The sequence below is a fragment of the Podarcis bocagei genome, assembly GCF_964188305.1.
Source record: "Podarcis bocagei genome assembly, chromosome: 3".
Lineage (NCBI taxonomy): Eukaryota > Metazoa > Chordata > Lepidosauria > Squamata > Lacertidae > Podarcis > Podarcis bocagei.
The window spans coordinates 77,019,379-77,037,543 of NC_138127.1; the positions used below are offsets into that span (position 1 = coordinate 77,019,379).

The 18,165-nt window shown below is 42.6% G+C and overlaps 1 protein-coding gene across 3 annotated transcripts in view; it reads right to left on the reverse strand.

The window, feature by feature from the left end:
* Positions 1 to 18,165, reverse strand: part of CAPN13 (calpain 13) — a 105,731-nt gene that overhangs the window by 32,807 nt on the left and 54,759 nt on the right. For all 3 annotated transcript variants that reach the window (XR_014005931.1, XM_081186414.1, XM_081186413.1), the window contains 4 exons: positions 11,668 to 11,753; positions 6,835 to 6,909; positions 6,006 to 6,154; positions 2,915 to 3,069 (listed from right to left, as the gene is read on the reverse strand). Coding sequence is in view for 2 of the 3 variants with exons in the window: in XM_081186414.1 (XP_081042540.1) it covers positions 2,915 to 3,069; positions 6,006 to 6,154; positions 6,835 to 6,909; positions 11,668 to 11,753 (465 nt within the window). In the remaining variant the exon portion in view is untranslated. The remainder of the gene's footprint in view (positions 1 to 2,914; positions 3,070 to 6,005; positions 6,155 to 6,834; positions 6,910 to 11,667; positions 11,754 to 18,165) is intronic.

Genomic DNA, 18,165 nt, shown 5'->3' on the forward strand with positions numbered 1-18,165 from the left:
CTTTTAAAGTCCAGCTTTGTGGAAATGTGTAGTTCAATGTCTCATGCTTGTAACCCACCATTATAGGCATGCTTTGGATTGGTTGCATATTCTATTCCCCCCCCCCCAACATCCTGAGTCTAGGGATGCTTACTTGGAAGCAAGCCCCACCAGTGGTCAATGAGGCCTGATATTACAGACAAAATAAATTAGAACATCCCTATTGATTATGCTTACTGGCTCTTTAAAATATTGGAAACAGGGAGTGTCAAGAAAAGCCTTTCTTCTGCTTCTGCCTTGACCAAAGTTTGATTTCTGCAGGCCTCCGGGCAGCAGAGAAAATTGGTTTCTGGCTCTTAGTAATGAGAATGAGAACATGGATTGAGTGCAACTGTGTTATCTGGCAGTGACTAGTAGCTCAAGGTCAATATGGTGGCCTGCTTAATTAACAGCAACTGTGCAACTCTGAGAATGCACATATTCAACTACTGGAAAGTTCCAGCCAGTTGAGCTTCTGACTGGTTGGGAAATTCTGGCCTGGTTGCTCAGCCATTCCCTACAAGATTGGGTTATTACTTTCCTCTATGCTTTACACATTCTTCCTAATGTCTGTGCTGTTCATTCTTGTGGTGTGGGGTCAAGTACCTTGTAGATTAGACTAGGTCAATCTACTTAATTCCAATATGTTGCCCTTTTGGTCAATTCAAGAAAGGTGGACACATTTTACTCCTAGTAGCAAACTCAGGTGGTGAGTTCAGGCACCATTTTAGTCAAAACCAGGACACTGGGAAGCAAGAGCCCTATGGTTTTCAGGACTTCAAACGTTCATAAACCAGGCTGTTGATTGTCTACATGCTGGCTATATGCTGTATTTATAACAGTTTTGAATGCTTTAACACAGGGGGTCAGCAATTTTTTTCAGCAGGGGGCCGGTCCACTGTCCCTCAGACCTTGTGGGGGGGGGCAGACTATATTTTTGGGGGGGAAAGAATGCATTCCTATGCTCCACAAATAACCTAGAGATGCATTTTAAATAAAAGGACACATTCTACTCATGTAAAAACATGCTGATTCCCTGTCTGCCCGCAGGCCGGATTTAGAAGGTGATTGGGCCGGATCCAGGCCCCTGGGCCTTAGTTTGCCTACCCAGGCTTTAAAATGTTTTAAATTTTGTTTTGTGGTGCTTTTAGGGGCTGTTCAATGTTACACTTTGTGTGTCACTTTCTGAGGTCTTTTATTCTAGAATGTGCCACAGGTTCCACTTGCAACTTCACTTTACAATTTTCAACTTTTTTCAAACCAACAGAAATCAGAACCTCCAGCCAAATGGCTAAGGAAAGATTCTGCTCTTGCCTTGCAGCTGCACTCAAGAGCAGTATATTCCTGAATTAACATTCTTAAGCGTGGAATGAAGTGCCCACCTGAGGCTGTGTAAGCATCTTTATTTGTAGGGAGAGAAATTACCTAACCTGAAGCTTCATCCACACTATGTATTTAAAGCACTCTTGAACTATTTCAGCAGCCATAGCTGAGAGAGCCAGTGTGGTGTAGTGGTTAAGAGCGGTAGATTCGTAATCTGGGGAACCGGGTTCGCGCCTCCGCTCCTCCACATGCAGCTGCTGGGTGACCTTGGGCCAGTCACACTTCTCTGAAGTCTCTCAGCCCCACTCACCTCACAGAGTGTTTGTTGTGGGGGAGGAAGGGAAAGGAGATTGTTAGCCGCTTTGAGACTCCTTAGGGTAGTGATAAAGCAGGATATCAAATCCAAACTCTTCTTCTTCTTCCCCCAAAGAATCCTTGGAACTGTAGTTCATTAGGAGTGCTGGGAATTATAGTTCTATGAGGAGTAACTTCATTTCCCAGGATTCTAGGGGGCAAACCATGACTGCTAAAGTGGTATAAATGTGCTTTAAATGCGTAGTGTGAGCACCACTACTTCAAGAAAACTCCTCTCCCAAGGCAATGGTATACATTACTACTTCTGAATTATTTAAAACTCAAGTATATATTGAACCTTCTTAATGCTGCAGAAGGGGATGGAAAGAGATAGGATGTTTGTAGCTAAGGGAAAAGGGGAGTAGATCAATGGCACCATCATTTTTCGGCGGTGGGGTGAGATGTGTTAAGATCTCAGAAATAAAAATAATGGTATATTTCACACTAAAACTACCATCCTAAACATTTTCCCTCCTGAAACAAGTCCTTATTGATTAATTTAGGTAATTTCTTTTCTATAGCATGTTTGAACCATATCCAAACTACGTAAGTAAGTCACTACACATTGTGCGGTGGCTTCAATCCATACGAGTTATTCTGAGGATGGAAGCCGGGGGTGTGGTGGTGGTGGTTATTCTAGATTAATTAATGCAGAGTAAATGAGGCTAATCTTATCTACATCTCCTGCCAAAATATCCAGGAGTTCTGCAGTGGGTGTTGAATGGGAGAGACAGAGCCAACAAAACAGTTCTCGTTCCAGCCTCTGAAGGACCCGGAAATGCAAAAATAGGTTTCGTTACATTTCAGAGACAGTGCTAAAGCTATCACTTGAAAATAATTGGGAAAAGGCAAAGCTATTCTCAAGGGGGGAAAGCAAAGAGATGTGGGCAGAGCTGGGCGTGTGGCGCATAGCTGTCAACTTTTCCCTTTTCTTGTGATAAATCCTATTCGGAATAAGGGAATCTCCCTTAAAAAAGGGAAAAGTTGACAGCAATGATGTGGCGCTCGTCATTTGGGAGGAAGGGTAGTTTAGGGTACTGGGTAGGAGGTAGCAATGTTCATCTCTTTCCCTGCCATTGCAACCTGGAATTTCCCAGCCATCTTGAGACAAAACATGGCTGGTATTCGGCTGAATCCAGCACATGAGGGTAGAACAATTTATACAGATGGCCAGGCTCAAGCATGAGCAGAACACCAGTTCTTGTCTGGTGTTATTTACCTTGAGTATTACGAAACGAATGCCTGGAGGTTCTGGAGGTTGTGGACTCCTTGTATCATTTACAAGTTTCTGTGTCAGTGATACCACAACATTGGAATTTTTCATGTCCGGCTCCTGCACCTGGATTAAATACCGAGGATTTCTGGAAAAGGCACCTGTTGCGAAAAACAATGATTTCTGTTATCAGACACATGCAGCAGAGTAGTGTGGATCAAGTGAGATGTCCCTCCTTTATCGCTTCCTTTTACATCTGCCTGCTGCATGCATGCATAGGTCCTGTGGGAAAGGCAATTCCTTTAGCCTGTCAATGTCTCTAGCAGGCACTTAACCTGCCCTGTTGCAGGAAGCTAGACATTCAATTTAAAAAGGTAAAGGGACCCCTGACAGTTAAGTCCAGATGCAGACAACTCTGGGGTTGCGGTGCTCATCTCGCTTTACTGGCCGAGGGAGCTGGTGTTTGTCTGCAGACAGTTTTTCCGGGTCATGTGGTCAGCACGACTAAGCTGCTTCTGGTGCAAAGGTACACCGAAACCAGAGCAGTGCACGGAAACACCTTCCCACCAGAGTGGTACCTATTTATCTACTTGCATTTTTGGCGTGCTTTCGAACTGCTAGGTTGGCAGGAGCAGGGACCAAGCGAAAGGAGCTCACCCCGTCACGGGGATTTGAACCCCCGACCTTCTGATCGGCAAGCCCAAGAGGCCCAATGGTTTAGACCACAGTGCCACCCACATCCCTTAGACATTCAATTAGTGGTTAATTAGTGGACATTCAATAAGAAGCCCTGATCCTCAGTTCTACCAAATACAGGAAGGCAATACATTCTCTGCATACAGCCAGAGATCCCTGCTAAACAGAGATTCCTGAAGCAGTAGCATTGTTGCAGGCTGCAATCCTTATCTATCAGGTGGAGGCAATCTGCATCTTTTGGCCTAATTCATGCAGGTGACAAAGGGGAAGAATGGGTAGGATAAGACAACGGATTGACAGAAAGGTGTGAGAGAAACCAGAACATGGCCCCTAGCAGATTACGCCACAAGCTTGCGCAGCATTTTCTTCCACTCCTCCCCACCCTGCAGCCACATGTGCTTGCAAGATCTCCTCTGAAGGACCTCCAACTGCCCCACAGCATATTTTGAAGCAGTAGGGGGCTCTGTGGGGCAGGGAGAGAAGCAAAGTCTTATTGTGAAATTGAACGTCTATTCCACTTGCACAAAAACAACTTAGACTAAATTCTATACAATTACTATATAAAAATAACTAGTTGCTGGATTCTGGCATAAAACAATGATAAATTTCTGGATAGAGGAGGAACTGCACATAAGAAAAATGAAAACATCTTATGTTTTACACCACAAATAGTAGAACTTTATTTTTTAATTTTAAAGAAGCACAACAGTACAAAATAAAACACGTTATGGATAAAATATAAGCCCCAATGTATTTCTTACAAGACTGAAAATAGTATATAAAGGTTGTAAAGCATGAACATAAATATATATATATACTTGGTGAGAAAACAGGAATTTCTTAGCAAGCCATAAAATTATGTTAGCAAAGAACTGAGGAAATTCTAAAGCAGCACTGATTGAAGAGAAGTGTAAAGTTTCCATGGTTATGATTATGTGCAAATTAGCTGTACTGATTAAAGTGTGGTCTTTCTGAAGAACAGAGAAAATGGTTCAGATTCCACAACAGAATGCATACACCAATTTTAGAAATGGCTGTTATGTTATATAAATTGTGAAGACATTTGCTGTTTGTATGTTTTCACATGCTGTATTTTAATTTTTGTTTTCATATGGTGAATAATAACAAGTTTAACGAATCTAGACTTCAGATAGAAACCCTTTCGCACAATGCATAGACAACATGCCCAGGCTGCAATCCTAAATTCACTTTCATGGAAATAAGCCGCATAGAGTTATTCCAAATATCCTAAAGCAAAACTTGAAGAGAATCCATGGGCTATCATCAAATACAATTCAAAATGTGGTCAGTCTCCAGATTTGCCATATACAGCAGCGGAGCAAACCAATTGGGCGCCTGGGGCGGCGCATGTGCCCTGCGCCCAGGGGCAGGGCCAGCTGCCCACAGGGGCATTGCTGGGTCTCCAAGGAGTCTGCCTGCCTCCTCCCTCACAGCCGCCCTACAGCTGAAGGGGAGGCAACAGGCGGACGTTTGGGGGCAGGCGCGGAGCCTGTGGACGCTCAAGCCACCGCATCACTCCCAGGAGAGATGCGTGGCTCAGGCGCACTACAGTCCCTGCGGTGAGTGCTGCCCACCATTCTGTCACCTCCTTCAGTGGTGACACCAGGGGTGGGCTGCACCTACTGCAGCCTCCTTGCTACACCCCTGGCCATATAACCAGGACATCCGTAAATAAACAGTTGACACTGCTTACAGAAAGTGGCTGGAGATATTAGATCCCCACCGAATTAAGTACTGGGACAACTAAGCAGAAAAAGGATAGGAATATGTAAATAATAGCATAGGAGGTTGATTGCAGTGGGCTTAAGCATGCCTAATTCTGTGCATAATTCTTATGCGATGTGTATATTTCAGATTTGAGATCTCGCAAAGAAAACAAGGTCTGGGATTGAAGCTGTAGGTTCTGTTGCTGAACAGCAACTGCCCTGCAACACTGAACATTATTTGGGACTCCAATGTGGAAGAGGAAATTGTAGCAGAACCTTGGGAACTGCAGTTAGTTAATTTCACAAGCATGAATCAAAAACTCAATTAAACAAACTGGGTTTATTGCCAGATCAAGTGTTCTGCTGAGGCTTGATGGACCTCATGATTATAGAAGGACAGAGGTCATAGGCAATTGTCATCTACAGATGTTTGTCTCCAGAGTGTAAAATTCAAGATTTATAAGTTACCACCCACTATGAGCATGTAATATTGTGCTACGTCTTTATAATCAAGCCTGTGTTAATTAAATATTAGTGCAATATGGAAATATAAAGCATTGCTATGTTTAAAATTTTACTTTTTCAGTTCAGGTCTAGATAAGAAATTACTATTTTGAAACGTACTGTTTGAAAAAAGAATAGGGAAATAATTAAGGAAGGATACTTACTTTTACCTTCTGGGGAGAGCCCTTGAACCCATCTGTCGACATGCGTTTGCACAGACCACATGCTGCTCCTCTGCACTCCAAAGTCTAGGAAGGTTGGCACATTATTGCAAACATGCAATAATAAAAAATGTTCTTGGAAATCTTCATATGACATCCTGACGGAAGAGAAAATGAATTTTCAGGCAGGCTTTGCATACTTCTACATTGTACAACAACTACACATACATTTTCAATCCTGGTTTTGCAGCCCTGAGGACTTGAAATATTTTTGAAATGGAGAAGTGGAATTTGCATGGTGCTAGAAAATGAATGGCAAAAACAGTTGGCAGTTGCTTGTGATGAACAGCCTATAGATTGACGGTCCTTTTCTTAAAAAAAAACTTTACCGATTGTAGTCTGGGGTTGCATTCATCAACCTATCGCTAAATAGAACTTTGCAAGAGCGGAACAACTTCTGCATGTGCAGTTGTACTTTCCTTCCTCTCCTCCCCAATCTGCAATCTGTTCTAAGGTTTCCCCCAGCTCTCTGGAGCATTTTTGGGGATGGCATGGGTCATGTGCTGTGGGAGGAAGGACAAAGTCCCCTTGTACAAGTTGAAATTGTTCCACACAGATATTTATTGAGTTGAATAGAGCCTCTCATCTTTAATATAAGTGTAGCAGGACCCTGAAAATAAGAGTGGCTCACTGCAAGAAGATTATTTATTATTAATTCATTTTTTATCCTACACTTTCTCCCGAAGAAGCCCAGATGGCAGCATATGGAGATTATTATAGCTTGGGGGCCTTAAATCTAGAGCACAGAGAATCACAGAAAGACAATTTGTGATAATACCAGAACTCGCCGTTATCCTTGTCTTCATACAGCGATTTCTTGTACTGCTTCGGGACTCGATCCCATTCCATGGAACTACAACAGAGGACAAGGCCATGTGAAATTAAAAATTAGGTTCCTAATTTGCCCAAATGAGTGACATGGGTGTGACCAAGCAGGGCCTGACAAGCTGGAATCCCTTTGGAAAGGTTCATTGTAAATACACCAGCAGAAGAGCAGTGAACACATTTCGGTTTATGAAACACAGAATCATAGAACCAAAGAGTTGGAAGGGACCCTGAGGTTCATTTAGTCCAACCCCCTGCAATGCAGGAATATGCAGCTGTCCCATACAGGGATCGAACCTGCAGCCTTGGCGTTATCAGCACATTCTAACCAACTGAGCTCTCCACACCCACATACGAGCATAATAGAAATCAAGAGCACGTAGACAAATAAGGGTTACATGGAAAACAAAATAGAATATGAATATGCAGCTTAACTTTTAAACATTGCTCTAAACAATAAACAGCTAAAGAATAAACAGCTTAACCATTGCTAAGTCCTACATCGGCTCACCTAAACCCCACAAGCCCTCTAGTTAAAGCTTACTACATTTCCCCAGCTGTCTTAACTACAGGGTGACTCAGTTTAAGAGAAAACGTTACTACAGTCCTGCTTTAAAATTCCAACAAGCAGGCTCCTGTGGTCTAAAACACATCTTACTAAAGAACAGTTCACAATCTTTCAGTTTGCGATTGAATCAGTTCATTTTTTTATTTTTATTTTTTAAAAAGAAAACTTCACAAGAACTTGCCATCCTTTTAAGGCATTTTTCTCCTAATATACACATTTTTTGTGTATTCAATTCTCCCTAATGCAATGCATCCTTTTTGCTATTTTCACCAAGATGTGCCTTTTTATGCACACGTTTTCCTAACAGGCACATTTATTTATTTTTTGGCACATTGCTTGATTGGAGAACTGTAGCGCAAAATTTAGAGAAGTGCAAATTGCAAAAAGATCGTTGTGTTTTGGTTCACACGTTGCTTCAAAAAGTGTGACTGGCAAAAGCCAACAAGCTGTATGTAAATTATAAATGTCTGGATCTGTATTACTGAAGCCTAATCTTCTATAGCAGTAAACCATTTTGGACCTTAAGCTGCCTCTGTGTGGTGACTGAAACTGGGGTCAACTTCCACTGCGTGGGTGTGTCACCCAGCGCTGTCTTTAGCATATGCACCGCCTGGGTGCAAAGATCTGCCCAGCGCCCCCAAATTTAGTTTAGCCCCCAAATTAACACCACCACACTTAAACTTCTAAGTATTGTTTAGGTACCTGCTTAGAAGAAACATCAGTTGTGTCAAAGGTGCTGCTGACCCCACTGCCACATAGCAGCTCAATACAATACGTAACATAATAATTTGATGTAAGAGTTAATTTCGCGTGCACGGCGCTGTTGAGAATGACAAACGCCGTCGTTGAGTCTGACAGGCGCCACCATTGTGAATGACAAGCACCAGCACCAGCGTGGCACGTCTTTGGTAAATGAGCCCACAAAGTCGGAAGTCCTTTAGTGAAACAGTAGGTATACATTTTGGTAATACTTAGGTACAGTGGTACTTTGGGTTACATACGCTTCAGGTTACAGACTCCCCTAACCCAGAAATAGTACCTCGGGTTAAGAACTTTGCTTCAGGATGAGAACAGAAATCGCGCAGCGGCAGGAGGCCCCATTAGCTAAAGTGGTCCTCAGGTTAAGAACAGTTTCAGGTTAAGAACAGACCTCCGGAACAAATTAAGTACGTAACCAGAGGTACCACTGTATATATGTACAGTGTTTTTTTTCCTAGCTTGATCAAAATTATTTATTATTTCATAACAGGAGATAGTTAAGAGCTTAGGTAGCTTCAGCAGCGGGCGCCTGGCACCCCCCAGAATTCAGCACCCGGGTGTCCTGCACCCCTTGCACCCCTAGGTAAAGACGGCCCTGGTCTCACCTCAGATCCCCAACATGCTTCTCTCTGCCACTCCATTTTATCCTCACAAACAGGTAAGTCAGGTTAATAGCAGAGTGAAGATTTGAACTCTGGTCTCCCAGGTCCAAGCAAATTAGATTGACAGACCTGCATTGGTTTGCTATGTGTCATGCATTTGCTGTTCTTTTTGAATGTGTGATTCTATTTTGGATTAAAACTTGGCACAGATCACTTTGAATGTTCTGAATGCACCGAAGCTGCTTGATGGCAGGTTGCTAAAATACAGTAAACAAATCTGAATCCGATGCACTGATAAAATGCTACAAAAAAAAGGAGAAGCTTGATAGAAATGCTCAATCACATGAAGACTGCAATATGTACATTACCATATGTATGATATTGTGATTGCTTTGGGGCAGCATTTTATCAATGTGCATATGTGTCTCAGTACTGGGGGCAGGGAAAATCTAATGGGGGAGGGGGGAATAAATTCATTAGCTTGTCTCCCACCCCTGGTTCCGCTATGCATGAACGGATTGATAAAACACTGCCCAAAAAACAGTCATGTAGCTGAAAGCTGCAGTGTATGAACAGAGCTCAATATAAAATTCAGAAATTAAAAAAAGAAAGAGAGAGTGATGGATGAGTACATATGCATCACTTCTACTTTGGAAAGAAGACCAGAAATACAAATTCCAAGGAGAAATTCGGATGGGGTGAATTTCAGAAGCATCACTCGTTTCTTTCAGTGCTTAGTTCTTCCCCCAAAGCTTAACATTCAGCCACGAATGGGCACTGAACAAATTGCCAGGAGTAAGAAGCTACACACTTCATTCTTATGTCCTGATCATGCAACTTTGTTGTTCTGGTGCTTAGAATGCCATACAATGAAGAGAATGAAACAGTTTCTGTTGGTTTCAATAGTCCTGGATGGCACTTTGGCATTTTGCTGCGAAAGTCAAAGCAGCACACACCACGTGCGCACACACTCAGGTGCAAGTGCACTCTCTCTCTCTCTCTCTCTCTCTCTCTCTCTCTCTCTCTCTCACACACACACACACACACACACACACATACTGCCCCTAAGTCAAGGTGCACAGTAGCCAAGACCTGCCAAATCATTTTGGTGCCTGAGGCAGAAACTCCTACAAGCACCTCTCTCCCTCTGCAAGAATAAAAATGCAACAATAAAAAATAACTCAAAATGTACTGACTTTTCAGGATACCCGAAACCAGCTGCCTGAGGTGGCCATCTGACTATGCCTAATGGTATGGCTGACCCTGGATGTACTTTAATAAAGAAATAATTCTTTGCATCTTTAGCGGCTGATATTACCTCTCAGCAATACCACCACACAGACATTGCAATAGCTATCCAGCTGTGTTAATTCTCAAGCTGCAGCTTTATAATTAAGTGATAATTGTGTTGTATGCATAGCATTAACCAAGCAGAACTCAAGAATTGTATTGATCCATGCAGTTTAAGCCTGCTCCACCCAAATTTCAACTGTATTGAGATTAGAATTAAACTTTGCAAAACCTGGGAAATTACTATAATATACTATACATACTATACTATACTATACTATACTATACTATACTATACTATACTATACTATACTATACTTCTTAGCTCAGCTTCAGTCACACCAGCATGTAGATACTAAAGAACACTTTTCAGGAAAGATTATTTTAGAAGCCCAGAGGAAAAGAAGATGGCTATATAAAATCGTAAAGCAACTAGTATACTGTTGCACATATACTGCTCTTGTTTTTCAGTTTTCATTTGCAAATTCAACAAAGAGAAAAAAATGAAAATAAAGGATTATGAATACTGTACAGGAGCATATTTTCCAGATTTTTAGCTCTGTGGTAGTGGGTGAGGGCAAAATCATGGGACACCACCCAACCACTGGTAATTTCTTTTAAGTCTTATTGATCTCAACCATTTCATGCTTAAATCATTCGTAGTGGAATCAATGAGACATAAAAGTGCTTAATTTTGATAGACTGCACCTAGGGTAATTCTAGGGAATTGTTCTTAGGAGTGAGGAAAGAAGAAAAAGGAAATAGCATACCCAAAATGAGAGCCGGTTGGGAAGGGCCATGGCTCAGTTGAACAGCGATTGATTTTGCATACAGAAGGTTACAAGTTCCCTGGCATCTCCGGGTAGATCTGAGAGAGAACCCTGTCTGAAATTTTTGAGAGCTTTGGCTAGGGTAGGCAATACTGAGAGAGATAGTCGGGTGGTTTAATTCAGGATAAAGCAGCTTCTTATGTTCCTATGACCAGAACATAAACTGCAGAAGATGAACTTTGGAGGTGTTGACTAGGGCCAATGGGGGTCCCCCAAAATGGAAAGTGAATTTGGCAGTGGGGAGCTGACATTTTTGAAATGGTTTTGGGCAGTAGAGGCACAATAATATTACTTTGATGGCAGCCAGCAGAGGCAGCTTTTCTCCCCCTCCCTTGTTCATCTTAAAAAATAATAGCTTGGCCACTGCCTGTGGTGGTAGCAACAGCAGCAATGAAGTCCTTTTTGATGGCAAGCGAGCAGGTGGAGTACAACTCAGGTGAGATCCAGCAACCATCTTGCTCTGCTGCTACTGCCTACCTCACATGGATGTCACCATTTTAGCCTCAGCAGGTTCAGAGGCCAAGGAAGGAAGCTGCAGCAGAGCAGAAGAGTCGCTGGGGAGCTGCCTCAGTCTGTCCTGCCTGTTCCTCCGAGATTTGTCTGGGTCACAATCTGAGCAATCAGCAAAGAAAGAGGGTGCACAGTTTGGATGCGCTTTAAGGCGAACGGGGAAGGATTGGCGAGCAAAAGTAGCAGGGGCAGCAGCCCCTAATGAAATAAAACTTTTGAAACCATACCGATCGCTCCATGCTCCAATCCACTCCTTATGGCCATAAGGATTCCAAAGTCTAATTAAACGTTCCTTCATACCCATATAGGGAACCTATTAAGAAGAAAGAAAAAGTCAACAGTGGCATCTTGTATATTGGGGGTGTTTTGTGGGGGAAAGAGACATGTAAAAGCTTCTTCTATTGTATTTTGGGAGGCTCACTTTAGTTCCTAACTTTGTCTGCATCTAAGGAACAAAGGATGTGAACGGCCACACAGTGAAGTTGCTTAAATCCCATTGCCTTCAATAATAAGCCTTACTCTGCACAAGATGGTAGGCAATGCAGCTTGTTTTTTTAATTATGTGGAAAATGCATTATTTTTGCAATACACAAAACAAAAACTGCCTAGTAAAACATGGGAGCAAAATAAAAATAAGTCCTGGAGCACTTATTAAGCACTAAATAAGTCCTGTACACTGTTGTAGCATGATTGAAACTACCTTATTCACACTTATGGAAACAGTATGTGAAATGAAACACAACTATCCTTAGAAATCTGCACTTCTCTGAATTTTGTGATGCAGTACTTCAACTAAATGTTTGTATATTGGGAGAAATGTGCATACAAAGATGTGTATATTAAGAGAATTTATTGGTGAAAACAGCTAATAATAATAATAATAATAATAATAATAATAATAATAATAATAATAATAATAATAATAATAATAATAATTTATTTATACCCCGCCCATCTGGCTGGGCTTCCTAATAATATGTGTATATTAGGTAAAATGCGACCAAAATAATGGTAAAGTTTGTTTGTTTGTTTGTTTGTTTGTTTTAAATTGCAAACTGATGCAGAAATCAGGAGAAATGACACTAAGATTAAAGATAAACTGAGATAAACTAAAATTGACAGATTCATTCATCTTTAACTGCAAGTTACCTGCTTGTTAACATGGAGCATGAAGCTATTAATGACTACTTGCCATGATGGCTATGTTCTGCCTCAAGAGGCAATAGGCCTCTGAATGCCAGTTACCAGTGGCGTAGCGTGGGTTGTCAGCACCCGGGGCAAGGCAAGTAATTTCTGCCCCCTAACCCGTGGATTTGCACCCCCTAACCCGTGGATTTGCGCCCCCTAACCCCCAGATGTTGCGCCCGGTGCGGCCGGCCCCCCCTGCACCCCCCACGCTACGCCACTGCCAGTTACTAGGACTCCAATGTGTGGCAAGTGCTGTTGCACTCTGGTGCTGCTTGCAGTCTTCCCATAGGCATCTGGCTGGCCACTGTGAGAACACACGGCTGGACCAGATGGGCCATTGGCCTGAATCAGAAGGCTCTTCGTAGGTTCTGATGATGCCCTGGATGGGAGCACTACTTTAATACATGTGGAACAGGAGTCAGCGAGTTTGGTCAGGTTCACAAAAGCATTTACAGTGGTACCTCTGGTTACACCCGCTTCATGTTACGTTCTTTCAGGTTTCCGCGGCGACCCGGAAGTACCGGAAAGAGTTACTTCCGGATTTGGCCGCTCACGCATGCGCAGGCGTGCAAAATGGCACCACACGCGTGTGCAGAAGCAGCGAATCGCAACCTGTACATGCGCAGATGCACCGCTGCGGGTTGCGCTTTTTTCATGTTGCGAATGGGCCTCTGGAACGGATCCCGTTTGCAACCAGAGGTACTACTGTATTGGCTTTGGGTATGAGCATTCAGCTTCCTAATCAGGTTTCTTCAGGCCACAAATAAAGCCAATTATAACCTACAGACACGAGCAGGAAATTAAGATCTTCACATAGCCCACATAGGAGGAAGGAAGCAGCATCAATATGTAGAAACTATATTGTAGCTTCTTTTAAGACATGCTGCTTTCTGTGCTCCCAGTTGTAAATAAATTCGAAACACGAGAAGCTTCCATAAATCTTAGAAGGTTCTCACCTTGAAATGTAATCACTGAGTTCTGGGTTCTGCTCTCAGCTAGATATTAACAAGTATCTCTGCCTCTAACAGCCAACTAAATAATGTCTGTTCAGTCTTGATGTGCCTTTTCCTACTGAGACTTTACTCTTTTCCCATACATTTCATTTTCAAGTTGCCACAAAATCTTACAGCTGGTTTAAGTCACTGAACTCTCATCTATTTTTCCCCCATAAAATGATGCAGTGCCAATGTTGTCTTATAGGGGAGAAACAGGCTAAAATTTCAGACCATTCAATTATTGGGAGCAAGAATCATGAAATCAATTCTTCTTCTTTATCCTTAGGGACAAATCAGACATGCAGCCTGACTGCTCTCCCCACCCCACTCCCTGGTTTTCTGATGATATTGCATGGAGAATGTTCAGGATACAAAGACAGCCTGCAGCCATTTATGAAGTCCTGTTGGCTCTTGCTGAAGGTTTGAATGGGCTGCAGGGTGTTTTCATGCATAGCCCAGTTCATGCAAAACTTGTGCAACCCCTGGACCCAGATAGATCACATGGGGGGAAATGCAACCGTTTGTGCAAGTCCTTAGGTAATTTTGCCTTGGATATTTTGCTGCCAAGACTCTAACCAGCAGACTCTCAAATGCACAATTATCTAAGGAAGTTGAGGAGGGGGCAAGAACAAGGAGGCAGAGCCTCAAGGGCTAGGTGGGAAGCTTTCAAATGCTGCATTTAGCCTGGGGACTGGAGATTTCCAATCCCTGGGTTAGAGTAAGCCAAGAGCATCATGAGGTGTGTTTTATATATATTGTAGCACCCTGCTTGTGGTTAACGCTTAGCTGGAATGAAATATTCAACGCAGCAATAGAGAAATTAAAATAATTATTTATTTGTCAGACAAATAAATGAGAGGCACAGTGGTATATGGTTACCAAGCTCTGGCCTGGCCTCCTGCCATTATGGCCAGCACTTATATTCCCTTAATCCAGCCCCCTTTGCTCCTCCTTTGGCTGCCTCTGTCCAATCAGCCTGGTTGGATTTCCTATTGGCTGATTGCTATAACCAATCCTAATAGATACACCTATATCCTCCTGTCCTTATATGGAACACAAAGAGCTATATATTGTTACATCTATAAATGACAAATAAGTAGTAATATATCTTACATGTGTCTCAACAAGGAATCTTAATTACCAGCTCACCTCTTGCCCTCCTTGCCCTATTGCCTTCTAAAACAAATGGTTAATCTTAAATTTTTATCTTAAACATATGTCAAGGATCTTGAGTTTCACATCAATATTGAAAGATCTCCTTCATTTGAAGGTTTCCAAACAAATGCCTGACAACTAATATATCAGGACAGCTTGGATGGCGTCTTCCTGTCTAGCAGGGGGGCTTAGACTGGTAGCTGACTTAATTTCAAAATACAACTCTTACAACTATATGAAATCTAGCATTTCTTAAATCCTTTGCATAATTACATTTAAGACAATATATTTAATACACAACACAGGTAGCCTCTTAAAAAGAATAAGGTCTTTGTAAAAAAAGGAACTCAGTTTAAAACAGTTTCAGAAGAAACCTCTTTAGTTTACATCTTCCCCCCCCTTCTCCAGCCAGTTGCTTTGTTTCCATTAGCTCTTCCCAACATTTATTGCCCTTAAACTCTCTCTCTTTAAGAAAGAAACAGCTTTAAAAGACTTCCCAAAATTTCTGCCAGCTAGATGCTTCTCCATTTGGCCTTTAACCTTGGAAAGAAGATCTGGCTCATTTTACTGGGAGGCACATTGGCATTATTTTACTATTTACTCATTCCTAATTATATTTATCTCTGCCTTTGTTATCTTCTGTAACATGTAGGGTCAGTGTCCTTACTCAGTCTGTAATTTCAGCTTTTACGACTTTGAGAATTGTTTTCTGCTATCAATCAAAAGGGGCCCCTTGTCTAAGAGGAAAACACTGTCAGTGTTTTCTTAAGCAGCTAGCCTTCTTGCCTGGCATGAAACTTTTGAAAATCTAAGCTCTCTCTTTAATATACAAGTCCTGATCAAACATTAATAAAATGCAGGCTTATGCCTGATGCCTCATTCCCCCCTTTCAAGCTCAAGGACCTTCGTCCCAAGTGTCCTTGATAGCTTGACCTTCATCATATTCCTGAGGTAAAGCTCTGTATAGGGCCATGATATGAGGTAGAGTTTCATTTGAAACCATCTTGCTAATTGTACTTCTAAAACATGAAATGATACATGGCATCATACATAAAACCATTACCACTACTGTCAAGAAAAACAAGCAAGACAATAGTATCCCTTTGAGTCCTGTGACATTAGGTAACCAATTGGTGAGCCATCCCATATCCCATCCTTCCCATGTTTGTACTGGGACATGTGCTATATTCTCCATCTTTGTGGCCAACACACGGATTGCCTCACCATTATCTGAAATGTTAAAGCAACAGGCATTCCCTGTCAAGTTCAAGACTCCACATAGGCCTCCCTGCTTGGCAAGTACATAATCCATTCCCATTTTCAGCTGCAAAATGGCGGCTCTACTTTCATCCAATTGTTGTGCAATAAGTCTCAAACTCTTGGCCGTTGCATTGGTTACAAGTTCCACTACTGCTTGCAATCGAATTATTCTGTTTAGATTATAAATAGGATCCCGTGCCCCTTGTATGAGCTCACCAGGATTCCAGGAGGCAGGATCATAATAGGCTATAATGCGCTCTGGTGGCCAATCATCAGTACCGCTCCAACTTTGGGTACTTCCTCCTGCTATATGAGAAATATCAGCGTTTCTTCGTGTACGCTTGGCCAAATTAGTGGGCATAATCCACATTGGTGGTAATACCCATCCCAGGAAACAAGTCCCACTCTATTTGGAGGGGAGTTTCTTGTATGCCCATTCTCCACATATCCACCACAACCATCGGGTCTGAGGTTTTTGGTACGTGGAGTACAGAAGGCGAAATATCAAAAGAGGTAGAGAGTTCACAGTGCAGTATGTTAGATTGCCTTTTTCTGTCACAGTTATGTTCCATACCACTTTCCATGCATGAATAAAAGGAGGTGCACAGGGCAAGGCATTCCGAGTTCGATAGGTAGTATCGTGTGCCCAGGTATTCTTAATATTATCCCAAGTATAGTGACAATGAGAAGAGCCTATTATGGTAGAATCAGCTGCACCTGATGATTTATGTACACAGAATTCCCCTTGTACAGGTATAACTCGTAATGGTTTAGTTGAGTTCCATCCGGGGAAATTCTGTATTTCTGTTTGGTGTGGTATTTCGCTTACCATACCAATGGCATCTAATGGTATCGGTAATAAGGGCATACCTCCCTCTGAATCATCTGGCCCAAGAGAGCAAACAAGGCAATTGGTCCTATTTGCAACATTGGCTACCATTTCAGCTAAACCTACCCACATATTGTGGTCATGGCGGAATCCATATTTAGTCAATTTGGCCAGATTCAAGGACCCTTCCCCTTCCCAAGGGATCAGGATTAATAATAAAATCATGTTGATGTCTAGCATATGCATTCCTTCCACAAAAGATTACCTTATTGTGATAGCAAATAAATATTAGTCCCAATATAATTCCCCCAGTGACAGAAATGGGGAACCACCAAGACCAAAACATATATCCCGAGGATCCCCAATGAGTAATATCTCTGATAATTGTTCCACAAGGGGGGGGCATTCAATTAATTGTATAAGAGAATCTTTCCTTTCACAATCGCTGGTTCAGATGCTCCTCAAGCTTCAGGCGTGCGCAGGTCAGCCAGCTTCCAGGTTGTGGCTGCAGCAGGCCGGTCGTCTAATGTTGCCCGTGACCTAGCCCGTTCCCGGTAGGGCTAGATACAGGGGTTTTTGGAGAGAGTCAGTTTAAGAGGATTAGAGGGGTCACCTTTGCACGTCCAACTGCCTTCGGACTTCTTCAAACGGGAGTGATGAATCCAGGGGGTCACCTCAGCTACCTTCACCGCTGTTGGAGTAGAGAGCAAGACGGTGTAAGGTCCACGCCACTTAGGTGCAAGTGGATCACGTTTCCACTCTTTCACCCATACGCTATCGCCAGCCTGGAACTGATGAATCGGCTCGGCAATGCTGCACGGCGTGCGCTCGAGGGCCCACCTGTTAAGAGAAACAAAAACACGGGAGAGAGATTGCACTTGTCCCTGTGTCACATGGTCTCCTATTTGTTTAAGATCAGCTGAAATATCCTGAACAAAGGAGGGCGGTCTCCCATACAGGAGCTCAAAAGGTGACAACTTAAGTCTTTTTGTGGGTGCACACCGAACACGAAACAGTGTTATGGGTAACACATCTACCCATCCCAATCCCGTTTCCTGGGTTAATTTTGCCAATTGGGTTTTCAGAGTCCGATTCATTCTTTCAGTTTTCCCTGAACTCTGAGGCCTATAGGCTGCATGCAGTCTCCATTTCACTTGTAGGACTCGACATACTTCTTGTACTACTTGATCAATGAACGCTGGCCCATTATCACTTCCAATGCATCTAGGTAATCCAAACCTCGGGATCAATTCAGTGAGGAGTCTCTTAGTTACCTCTCGTGCCTTTTCAGTTCGGGT